Source organism: Theropithecus gelada, chromosome 8, assembly GCF_003255815.1.
Source record: "Theropithecus gelada isolate Dixy chromosome 8, Tgel_1.0, whole genome shotgun sequence".
NCBI classification, from domain to species: domain Eukaryota; kingdom Metazoa; phylum Chordata; class Mammalia; order Primates; family Cercopithecidae; genus Theropithecus; species Theropithecus gelada.
In genome coordinates this window covers 88,571,994-88,584,530 of record NC_037676.1, presented here as the reverse complement: position 1 = coordinate 88,584,530, position 12,537 = coordinate 88,571,994, and the positions used below count along the sequence as shown (strand labels likewise).

General features: G+C 39.2%; 1 protein-coding gene across 1 annotated transcript in view; it reads right to left on the bottom strand.

The window, feature by feature from the left end:
• Positions 1–714: 714 nt before the first annotated feature.
• Positions 715–12,537, bottom strand: part of ATP6V0D2 (ATPase H+ transporting V0 subunit d2) — a 55,878-nt gene continuing 44,055 nt past the window's right edge. The window contains exons 5-8 of the mRNA XM_025394629.1: positions 11,759–11,836; positions 4,637–4,813; positions 3,387–3,461; positions 715–2,123 (exon numbers count right to left, since the gene is read on the bottom strand). Coding sequence (XP_025250414.1) covers positions 1,962–2,123; positions 3,387–3,461; positions 4,637–4,813; positions 11,759–11,836 — 492 coding nt within the window. The 3' untranslated portion in view covers positions 715–1,961. The remainder of the gene's footprint in view (positions 2,124–3,386; positions 3,462–4,636; positions 4,814–11,758; positions 11,837–12,537) is intronic.

Below are 12,537 nucleotides of genomic sequence, written 5' to 3'. Positions count from 1 at the left end.
CTGTATGCTTAAAAGTTCCATTGGCTGGGTGTGGTGGCTGTATTCCTAGCACTTTGGGAAGTTGAGGTGGGAGGAGTGCCTGAGCCCAGGAGTTTGAGATCAGCCTGGGCAACATGTAGAGACACTATCTCTACCTTTAAAAAGAAAAAGAATTAGCCAGTTTTGGTGGCACACACCTCTAGTTCCAGCTACTTGGGAGGCTGAGAGGCAGGAGGATCACTTGAACTTGCGAGGTTGAGGCTCCAGTGAGCTGTGATCCCACCCCTGCATTCCAGCCTGGGTGATGGAGCAAGACCCTGTTTCAACAACAACAAAAAGGTTCCTATCACTAAAATTACTAAAATATTTAACTAAAAAAGCTGGATTTTTGCAGAAAATTTGATTTACTCCTTGTTCTATGCATCTAATTCTAGATATCAATATTTGTATACTCTCTGTAAATATTCCGATTTGAAGAATTTTCAAATATGTATGGGTTTATTTTTTAAAACATAGCAAATGTAGATTTTACATTTAGGAATATCTTTTATATTTAAAGGAAGGACTTGAGCAGTGCTGTGTTGCCTTTGTTTTCCCGGTAGCTCTATGCACCATTGCTACTGAGATTTTAATAGAGAATCCATACCCTGCAAACTGAACTAGCGATTTTTGAATGAGTAAACTACAATTAAGGAGGTCATTTTCTTCTCATGTAAAGAAGGAAGAAACCACAAGAAAGAGAGATATACCTTTTATTTAGAGAAAGGTGTGAAAAGCAAATTTATTAACAAATTGAACACTGCTTACATCTAAAAGATAGGATTTGGAGTTGTGTTGCTTTCTCAAGCTGATTGGATCAAAGTATATTAGAAAAACAAAATAAGGGGCCAGGTGTGCTGGCTGAACAAGGGGCCTGTAATCCCAGCACTTTGGGAGGCCGAGGAGGGTGGATCATGACATCAGGAGTTCAAGATCAGCCTGGCCAAGATGGTGAAACCCCAGCTCTACTAAAAATACAAAAAATTAGCCGGGTGTGGTGGTGAGTGCCTGTAATCCCAGCTACTTGGGAGGCTTAGGCAGACAGTTGCTTGAATCCAGGAGGCAGAGGTTGCAGTGAGCCGAGATCATGCCACTGCACTCCAACCTGGGCGACAGAGCGAAACTCTGTCTCAAAAAAAAAAAAAAAAAAAAAAAAGCAAAACAAAAAACACATTTTCCAACAAATGTGAACCATGTTGGCTACATACAGCTTTGGATTTCTGTGAATCTAGGCAAGGAACAGACAGTTAAAATGTCAATGAAGCCCAACACAGTGGCTCACGCATGTAATCCCAACACTTTGGGAGGCCAAGGGGGATCGTGGATCCCTTGAGCCCAGGAATTCGACACTAGCCTGGGTAATATGTAGAAACCCTGTCTCTACAAAAAATACAAAAATTAGCCTTGTGTGGTGGTGTGCACTTGTAGTCCCAGCTACTTGGGAGGCTGAGAAGTGGGAGGATCACTTGAGCCTGGGAAGTGGAGGCTGCAGTGAGCTGTGATCACACCACTGCACTGTAGCCTAGGTGACAGACTGAGACCTTGTCTAGAAAAAAATTTAAAAGAGAAAAAGCAAAGGAGACATTCAGTATTTGGACCTGTAGCGAAGCATGGAAAAGCATGAATAAAATACTTTTATTAGGTCCAATTTTTAACATGATCAAACAAGAATAAGAAAAATACCATAGGGTTAATTAAAATTAACCTGTAAGACCCAGTGAAGAATGAGACAGACATGTGGAAACAAGATCTAATGCCACTGAGAATAAGGAAATGCTTTGTTTCAGGGCTGGCTTACTGTGTTTCTATGGATTTGCAGCTCAAGAAGATATAGTGTGGCTTACTTTTGTGTAGTCTAGATAATATAACATAATTTCTTTTATTTTCTTCAATAACTTCCTTTCAACATTTATAATTTTCTGCATTTGAGAACTTCACTTGGGTTATAAAATTGGAATGTAACTGTTGATTTTAGTTCGATGCCTCTGTGAAATACATTCTGCTATCCACACAATATTTCTCATTTCCTGTTCCTTCAGCTTTACATATGCATAAAACACACCGTAGTGGAACTGTCTGTTGAATGCCAGCACATTCATTTGTACCTGAGGAAAGAAAAAAAGTAACACAGATCATCAACTTATTTGGAACATTATGAAATAATATTAAGCTGCTGACTGGCTTGTACATGTGCAGTGCTTATTTGTGTTTAAATAAGCAATCTCTAAATTGGGCCTAATAGAGGAGTATGGTGACAACTCAGAAAGTTCTAAATGGAGAGTGTCACTCTGCAGATAAATGTAGACAATGGAAGTTATTAAAGTAGAATCACAAGAAAAGCTCCAAATTGAAATAGGATAACTTTTACACTGTTGGTGGGAGTGTAAATTAGTTTAACCATTGTGGAACATAGTGTGGCAATTCTTCAAGGATCTAGAACCAACACCACCATTTGACCCAGCAATCCCGTTACTGGGTATATACCCAAAGGATTATAAATCATTCTATTATAAAGATACATGTGCACATGTTTATTGTGGTACTGTTCCTAATAGCAAAGACTTGGAACCAACCCAAATGCCCATCAATGATAGACAGGATAAAGAAAATGTGGCACATATACACAGTGGAATACTATGCAGCCATAAAAAATGATGAGTTCATGTCTTTTGCAGGGACATGAACGAAGCTGGAAACCATCATTCTCAGCACACTAACACAGGAACGGAAAACCAAACACCACACGTTGTCACTCATAAGTGGGAGTTGAACAATGAGAACATATGAGCACAGGGAGGGGAACATCACACACTGGGGCCTGTTGGTGGCAGGGGCAGGGGGGAGCATAGGGGAGGGATAGCATTAGGAGAAATACCTAATGTAGATGATGGGTCGAGGGGTGCAGCAAACCACCATGGCACATGTATACCTATGTAACAAACCTGCACGTTGTGCACATGTATCCCAGAACTTAAAGTATAATAATTTTTTTTTAAAAAAGAAACATTATCTCGTATGATTAACCAAAATTTTACACTAAAATTTGTAACATTTGTAATAATGTTCTTCAGCAAATTCCATGAGGAATGGAATGTACTTCCATTAATTCCTGCAGTTTTTAAGTAAACTCTTTTAGAAGGGGAAAAAAAGAAAAAAGAAAAGCTCCAAACTTTAGCAGCACTGCTAGCATGAAGATTCCTAGGTGTGTGTGTAACTTTGTAGTAATAATACAGTAATACTGCCTATCAGGCTATGAATGTGCCTAATCAATTGACATGATCAATTGTAAAAAGAAAATCCAAAGTAAGAAAATATATAAAATCCACAGTAAAAGAAAAATAAGCTAATAGCATTTTCACTTATCATACCTCATGCTCGTAAAACACGTCCTCCAATGTCTTTCCCCCACTGCCACCTACAGCTTCAAATAAAGGTTTGTATACCTTAAAAACAAAAACGTTAACTTTAAATACATTTTCATTTCTTATAAATGTATGTAAGTATATTTTTCCTAGCATTATAGAAATCGCGCACATATTTAAGAAAAAAAAGTATACCAGGAGGACTGAAGGTTTTTTTTATACGATTTTGGCCTCCCAAAGAAACAACAAAAAATCCAAATAACAAGAGTGAGGATGAAATTCTAGCCTACTGGCTTGTTTAGGGCTACAAGGCAATTCAACTCTCAGTATACAGTGTTTGAACTCATTTTCTCACTCAGGGTCTTGGGGCTAGCTAGGTACATTATAGAAGCTCAGTGAATGCTCATGATTTGATCGGTATGGGCTCATAGGTTCTTTGAGATGAAAATTGATAAAATTCACATGCGATTTCCAGTGTGGAAGGGGTGGAATGTGGGAGAAATTCAAATTTTCATATTGTGCTAAAGAGTCTCACGCAATTACTTATGAGATGTCACAAAGTTTATGCATTTGCTGACTTTCATCTTTCCTGGAGTGCTTCAGAACCCCACAGGAAAAGATGAGTGTCATTCTAGCCCTGGAAAAGTTACCTGGAGGTTATGTAACTCTGTGCAAGTCAGAGGGAATGGAAGCTGAGCCGACGCGTACAACCTTAAGCTGAGGAGCTTTAGGTGCTCCAAGAGCAACTGGATGCTGGAGTGGGGGAAGGACACAGGCAGCTGTCTTTCCTCTCCTGATGTCTGGCCACTCAGCAAGGTGAGTGGAAAAACTAATACATCCATATCCTTCCTTGCAGTCCACCTAGACGTTCTGTGCCTAACCTTGTTTCCTTAGTGGGTACCTGAAAGGGCTGCTGGATCAGACTATTTTACATAACGTTGATATGAGCTCACATTTCCAGAACACTCTACCAGCCTCCTGGGGGAACTTGCTTTATCAAACACTTCAAAAGGAGTTCTCAGATGACCATTCCCCAGAGATTTAAACAAGTACTTGCTTGGCAGGAACCTTAAAAATTAGCAGCTTGGGCTAGAAACTTGACATGTCCCTTGCTGAAGCTTGCTTCAGCACTGCTTGCTACCTTACAAATGTTATTACTTCTTTTGAGTGTAAGTGGACATTTGATGTGTGAGCTTCTAAAGCACGTGGAAATGAATTAACACAAGGGACTTCGGGAAGCCAGGGTCATCACATACTCCGTAATGATCTGCTACGTTCTTCATCTGGTCAAAGTCTTCTGCTTGAGCCAACAGCCGCAACCCCTCAGGATAGAGCTTGCCGAAGGTTGGATAGAGGGTCTCCCGGTCTTCTTTGCTCAATTCAGTACCAAAGGAGTTAAGAGTGATGATAAAAGCACGTCTGTCGGCCTCAAACTGAATTTGCAAGACAAAAACCAGTAAAATCTAATAAACTGCTAAATGCTATAAACAGACTCTTAACTACACAAATTCATTTCTGAAATGATTTGCTTTCCTTTCTGGATCTATGTCTAATTATACTCCAGACATGTGTTATTAGTGTTCCCCTAGTCTTTTCTTGTAATGGAGTAACTCTGCTTGCCAGAGAAGGATCACACAGCAGCAATGATGACCTATGACTCCTGAAACCCCAGTAAGCTTTATTTCCCGGGCACCCTGCAATGAATTCCTCACGTGTCTCTGTCACATTAGGCCACCAGCGTCGCAAGTGTCTCTTCTATAAAAAGGAGAATAATACCTATTTCTTAGGGTTCATTCAGGGACAGAACCAGGTAATATAAGTGGAAGTGCTTAGAATGATATTTGGAACAAAAAGTGCATGCCATACATGTTAATATCCCTTCCTAGTTGTCAATGTCAGCATAACTTTTTACATAATGAAATTTTGTGCTACCTACCATTTGTTTATACTTTCATGCCTTTGGTTTTCTTTGTTAGTGTCCTAGGTGAGGTATCAATAAATCTAAGACTAGCTAAGAACTATGTGGGGTGGGACAAGTCATGTTTCTCTCAAGAAGTTTTCTTCTTTGTAAGATGCTGGAGTGTGGCTAACGATCTTCAAGATAGGTCAACACATACTCACAGCCTGTCTTCTCTGTGCTGAACTAGGCACCTGGGCTCCCATCCCTCCATCATTCCTATTTCATCTGACCCCTCAAGTCTTTCTTGAAATTTCATTTATATTCCTTTAAGCTCCATGTTTCTACTGTCTCTTGGTTCTCCTCCCTTCGACTCTGGCCATTCCATCTCAGTCTCTCCTTCAGGGACTCCTCCTCTACCTACTGTGGGGGCTTGCCATGGTTTCCTTGGGCTAAGCAGCAATTCTCTAGGTACTCCAAATGTCCAGTACTTACCACTTCATTTTGAAATCTGTGCCTGTGTTTCTCCCCACTACACTCTAAAATCTTTTAAGAACCATGTCTCACTTTTCATTGTTCTTTTTTTTTTTTTTTTTTTCTTTTGAGATTGGGTCTCACTCTCTCATCCAGGCTGGAGTGCAGTGGTGGGGTCAGGAGTCACTGCAACCTCAACCTCCCAGGGCTCAGGTGATCCTCCCACTTCAGCCTCCCAAGTGGCAGGGACTACAGGCATGTGACACCATGCCTGGCTAATTTTTCTTGTAGAGATGGGATTTTGCCATAATGCCCAGGCTGGTCATGAACTCCTAGGCTCAAGAAATCCTCCCTCCTGGGCCTTCTAAGTGTTAGGATTACAGGCATGAGCCATCATGCCCAGCCTTTTGTTCCTTTTTTAATAGCCAGTGCCTGACACATAAGAAAGTCTTAAGTACTTACTGAATCCAACAGAGTGATGTGTGATCCCCTAATACTTTGAAAATTCTCCAACATTCTCCATAATGTTGCTATTCAAAGCAATATTTTGTGGCTCAGTAGCTTTGACGTCACCTGGAAGCTTGTTAGAAGTGCAGAGTCTCAGGCCACAGTCCAGCCCTACTCAACCAGAATCTGCATTTTCATAGGATTCCCAGGCTATCTGTATGCACATGAAAGCTGAAAAGAATTGCTGTGCTATCCTCTAATCAGCTTTTGACTGGTTAACTGATAACAAAACCCAACTTGCAACAGATTTCACCGGAACTGTTATGTAAGAACAGGTGTTTTCTATCAGGAGAGTGAGAGTTAGTTCCATCTGATCCTTTTGATTGCTCTCATGGAGATTATGGGTGAGCTGAAAAGTAGGGAGTGGCTTTATTTGGAAGCAAAGGCAGCTGTCTCTGGCTACTGAATATAACCAGTCCTGTCAGTAATTTTAGACCTTCTAGGGATAAGAGAAGAAATGCAAGAGGAAGATTTCATGGCAATAAGAAAACTTCAGACAAAAATTAGGGCAGCAAGAGCAACAATGGAGGTAATTGTCCCAGATGTTCTTTAATGTGCTCTCTGATTCTAAAATGTTATGATCTTATAAGAGAATTAGGGCAAGGTAGGCAGCATTGCAGACATACAAACAGCAGAGGCCAGGTTGGAGGAGGGAGCTGCAGGAAGTAAAATAGGATGTTTTGGAGGAATTGTCATCGCTCAATCATTGGAAAAGCAATTGGAGAAGTGGGAAGGACAGATAGCTGGGGAGAGAATATGAATACAAGAAGAAAGGGCTTTGGCTGATACAGGTTATCAGAGCCCCCCATCTTCTCACTACCTTCTTGTCCTTGTTACCACTTCTTCCCTTAGCCTACCACACATGTGCTCTCTTCCATAACTCTGCATGCCGAAATCCTCCCTGCGTTCGCGTCCCATCAATTGTCATCTTTTTCATAAGAAGTCCTTCCATTTCTTCTCTAATTGGATATGATTCCCTTTGAACCCTGATTACATTCCATTTTCCTTTTATCGTAACTGACTATATATCTACCTTACTTTTCTAGTCTAGAGGCTCTTTTGGGTAAGTGTGTGTATTATCCTCTCAGGGAAAAAACCCATCATTTTAGAATTGGAAAAGGACTGTTCTTTGACCATCCCCAAGCAGAGTTTGACACGCATTTGATTAGAGGAGACCGAATGGTCTGGTGTTAGTGTGACTTAGCTCCTGTTTCTTGCAGAGAGTTGGCATGCTGTGTGGTATGGTGTATGTTGGCAGTCCTGTACCTTTCCTTTTACTCTTCCCTATAAAAACATACTCATGTTAAAACTAGACCTTATTTTTTGTTGTTATTGCAAGAGATAGCAATATACTGTCGGGAAGAAGGGCACACCTGGCAGGAGGCAGTAGGCAGAGGTGTCAGTGGCAATGGAAAAGAGTAAAGTGAACTGGAATGGAGCCCAGCCTTATCAGCGCATACACTGACCAGTAGAGATCAAACAAACATATTTTATGCTTGTTTTTCACTGCCCTATTAACCATAAGATTGAAGAGTAGGAGTAAAAGGCAAATATTATACTACAGTGCACTTGCCTTGAACATAAGTCAATTTCTTTTTTTTTCATATGAAGTTATAATCTTGTAATTAGGTCAGATTTTCACATGTAAGCTGAGGTTAATGGTCTCGTCTACCATATTAAGTCTCCGGCCAAACGAGAGTAAATGAGAATATACATGGAATTTATAAATAGTAAGTGCTCTATAGTTACAAAAATAAAAGGGAGGTAATTACACGATCGAAAGTATTTATGTAAACTGACAAACACCCTTTGATCATATAATTATAAACGTTTTAACTCCATGCCCTATGTAGCTGATATTTCTATATAAATAAAAATGGTTCAATGGATTTCTATTTTTATTTTTATTTTTTAGAGACAGGATCTCACTCTGTCGCCCAGCCTGGAGTGAGGTGGTTTATGGCTCACTGGAACCTGGAACTTCTGGGCTGAGGTGATCTTCCCACCTCGGCCTCCTGAGTAGCCAGGACTATAGGTATGTTCCACCAGGCCTGGTTAATTTCTGTATTTTTGTAGAGGTGGGATTTTGCTATGTTGTCCAGGCTGGTCTCAAACTCCTGGCTTCAAGCAATTCTTCTGCATAGGTCCCCCAAGGTGCTGGGATTGCAGGCATAAACTACCATGCCTAGCTGCATTCTTTTTTAACGCTGTTTGAAACAAACAAACAACTAATCTAATCTGATACCATGAAGATTGGAAAAGTACAATGAGAACACTGGGCATATCATAATTTGATCATATCATCCCAGTGATAAGCATTTTTCTGATACTATCTTTTTTTTTTTACATTACCGAGGATTACAAAGACATAATTCTTACCTATTTCTTACCTATTCAAAGACAGAATTCTTACATTACCTATTTACCAATTTTTATAGTACACAGTATGATCTTGCTTATGAATTAGCATTTATATTTATATAAAAGAATTGTGAATGGTGAATTTAATGCAGAGGCACTATGGCAGAGTGGATAAGCACATAAGTACTGGAGCCAACTGCCTGCATTCCAATCCTGACTTACTAGCTGTGAGACATAAGGTAAGTTACTAGCCTTCTCTGTGTCTCAGTTGCTCCTTCTGAAAAACAGACACTAGACTACCTATTCTGTGTGGTTTTGAAGTCTAAGTGAATTCATGTATATAAAGCACTCAGGAATAGTGCTATTGTGTACCTTTGATAAGGTTATGAGTCTTCATATAACTTTTATTTCACATATTTCACAGGTAGAAAGTATACAAACCATTTCTAAACCACAAGAATTATGCTGAGTAGAAATTCTACTTTTGAGCCATAGATAATACGGATTCTTATAGTGTGGCTAGTAGCTGAATTTATGAAAAGAAAGGGTAAGGCTTCATAGGGTCACTAGTTACTCATGTTGCATGATTAGCATGACTGAGAGAGACTATTTTTCATTCTGTCATTTACTATGCCTTAAAAATGTTATTTATTTATTCAATATCCACTTTCTCTACAATATAGATAAGGACAAAAATATTTTTTGGAGATCTTTAACGATAAGATTTTCACTTCATAACTACTTAGGCTTTATTTTAAGAATTTCAGGCTGGGACAACATAAATACATAAATAGACTTCTTTCTTTCTTTCTTTCTTTTTTTTCTTTCTTTCTTCTTTCTTTCTTTCTTTCTTTCTTTCTTTCTTTCTTTCTTTCTTTCTTTCTTTCTTTCTTTCTTTCTTTCTTTCTTTTCTTTTCTTTCTTTCTTTCTTTTCTTTCTTTCTTTCTTTTTTTTTTTTCTGATGGAGTCTCACTCTGTCGCCCAGGCTGGAGTGCAGTGACGTAATCTTGGCTCACTGCAACCTCCGCCTCCCAGGTTCAACCTTCATGCCTCCTGTGCCTCAGTCTCCCAAGAATCTGTGCACCACCACATCTGGCTAATTTTTTTTTTGTTTTGTTATTAGAGACAGGGTTTCACCACGTTGGTCAGGCTGGTCTCACACTCCCAACCTCAGGTGCTACACCCACCTTGGCCTCCCAGAGTGCTGGAATTATAGGTATGAGACACCGTGTCCAGCCAAGACCTGGTCTTTTCAAAAAAATAAAAAACTTAGCTGGGCATGGTGGCATGGGCATGTGGTCCCAGCTACTCAGGAGGCTGAGGTGGAAGGATCATTTGAGCCCAAGAGGTCGAGGCTGCAGTGAGGCATGATCATGCCACTGCACTCCTCCAGTCTGGGCAACAGAGTGAGGCCACATCTCAAAAACAACAAACAAAATCTCAATAAGGAATAGCAAAATATCTTCAACTATAAACCAGTCATCAAGCAAGTAAAATTTTTTTTTTCAATATCACCAGTCATCAAGCAAGTAAAATTTTAATGATTAGATGTTTTGAGGGGAGCTAATTTTATCATATGTGGTTTCAGAGTTTAGGTTGAAATATTTGCAAATGAAGTTAATTTTTTCTTTTTACCTAAAGGTAATGCTTATTAGGCTTTTCTTGAAATCAGAATTCCACCCACCAGTGAAGTCAGTGTACCAGATAATGTAATGATGAAAAATATTCTTTAGATAAAATGTAGTTTCACAGGGCAAAGTAAGGGCTTATAAAAGCACTAAGTGATTTTTTTTTTCTTTTTAAGTGAATTAGGAAATTATTTACTAGCAAGAGGAATAGATGTAAAATACTCAGTGCAAATTATGTGCAGGATGCCCCACAAATCCTTCTGATCTCTGCCCTGAATCTCCCATGCATTTGTGGGTCAATATTCTTAAGCAAGAGGACTCCTAAGCATAGATGAAATCTGTAGTCCCTAAGAGGAATTAACAAGAGTATCACATAACCTAGAGAGGTAGATACCAATGGTGGCATTTGACACGTAATTAAATGAGCTTACCCACTGTGAATCACATAGCCAAGGGGTCTTCCTGCCAAAAGCTGGAATGCTCATGGGATGCTTGGGGCAGCCTTTATTTTAGGATTTATAAGGTACAATGTCCCTGTGGATGAAGTTATAGTAGACTTTTGGTGCCAAGTTGTGGGGGTTCCCAACTACCCAATGTTCCCTCACCAGAGGGAATCTGGGTCATTATTGAGTGTCTATAGTCCATTCATTACTCATAGGGTCAGAGGCATTTGAACCAGAGCAACTCCATCTTGAATAGGAGCTGGGTAGAATAAGGCTGAGACCTACTGGGCTGCATTCCTAGATGGTTAGGCGTTCTAAGTCACACGACGAGATAGGAGGTCGGCATAAGATACAGGTCATAAACACTTTGCTGATAAAACAGGCTGCAGTAAAGAAGCCTGCTAGAACCTATGAAACCAAGAGTGACCATGGTCCTCTTTACTGCTACACTTCCACCTGCACCATGACAGTTTACAAATGCCATGACAATGTCAGGAAGTTACCCTATATGGGCTAAAAAGGGTAGACATGAGTAACCCACCCCTTGTTCAGCATATAATCAAGAAATAACCATAAAAATGGGTAACCAGCAGCCCTCAGGGCTGCTCTGCCTATGAAGTAGCCATGCTTTTACTCCTTTACTTTCTTAATAAACTTACTTTCACTGTATGGACCCAAATTCTTTCTTGCTGAGATTCAAGAACCCTCTGTTGGGGTCTGGGGTGGGACTCTTTTCCAGTAACAACAGTATACTAAATTTTTATTGTTTATAATCTATTTTTTACATACTACATCAAAATGAATCATAGCCAAATCTATGTAAGCATTATTATTTTCTAATTCCAAGATAACTTTTCCATGTAGAAAACTTCCAGGCTCCAACTTAAAGAGTTGGAAAATACAACTCTTAACCAAATACATCAAATAATATATAGTAAAATGTACTGCTTGTCTTATTTCTAGATTAAAAAAAAACTTCAAAGATAAGGAAATTTAAGTAAGGTTAAAACAATAAAAAATATGGAAGCACCTTATATAGCATAACAAAATTCAAGGACTCTTTCTTACCTCAAGAATGGGACACATAACGTCTGCTGTGACATCACCATGATTCTTACAGAATTTATAGAATGCCTCAAGGTAAGACTTAAAAAGAAAAAAGATCATAAAGTGATATAATGAATATATATTCCTTTTGAAAATTTCTAGATCAGCTTTTCATGGTTTATCAAATGCTTTAATGGAAATTGAATTACATCTCCCATAGGGAAATATTTTATAATAAATTTGGTAGAAGCTTTCATATTGCAGCATGTTGCACAGACTAAAAAGGAAATCCAGAAAAGGACAAAACTGCATTTATCATAACTTATAATTACTTAACAAGCACTTTTTTTGCATGGTTTTGGATTATTTCATATGGTTAATTCTTGCTATTTTAACAAGAGTGCCAAGTTCTTTTCTGAGATCAGTGAATAATTTTAGATTCAGCCCTATGCTGACATTTAATCTCTTATAGAGGCACATTTGGGACAGCTTTGAGCTTGGAGCTATATGGAAAAGGTTGTAGGGTCAGACTGCCTGAGTTTGGATCCCAACTCTAATACGTTTTAGCTAACTGACTTCTTCCAAAGAAACCTTGGCTCTCCAAGCCTCAGTTTTCTCCTCTGAGGAATGGAGATAGCATAAACATCATATTTTTGCCAGGTGGATTAAGTGAGTTAAGGCCTATAAATTACTTAGAACAGTGCCTTCTGTTAGTTATATCTCAAAGATGCCTCCTCTAGGCCCATAAGTCACTTAACCAAAAGGACCAAAAGGAACACTGCCTGCAATACGCTTTTGAA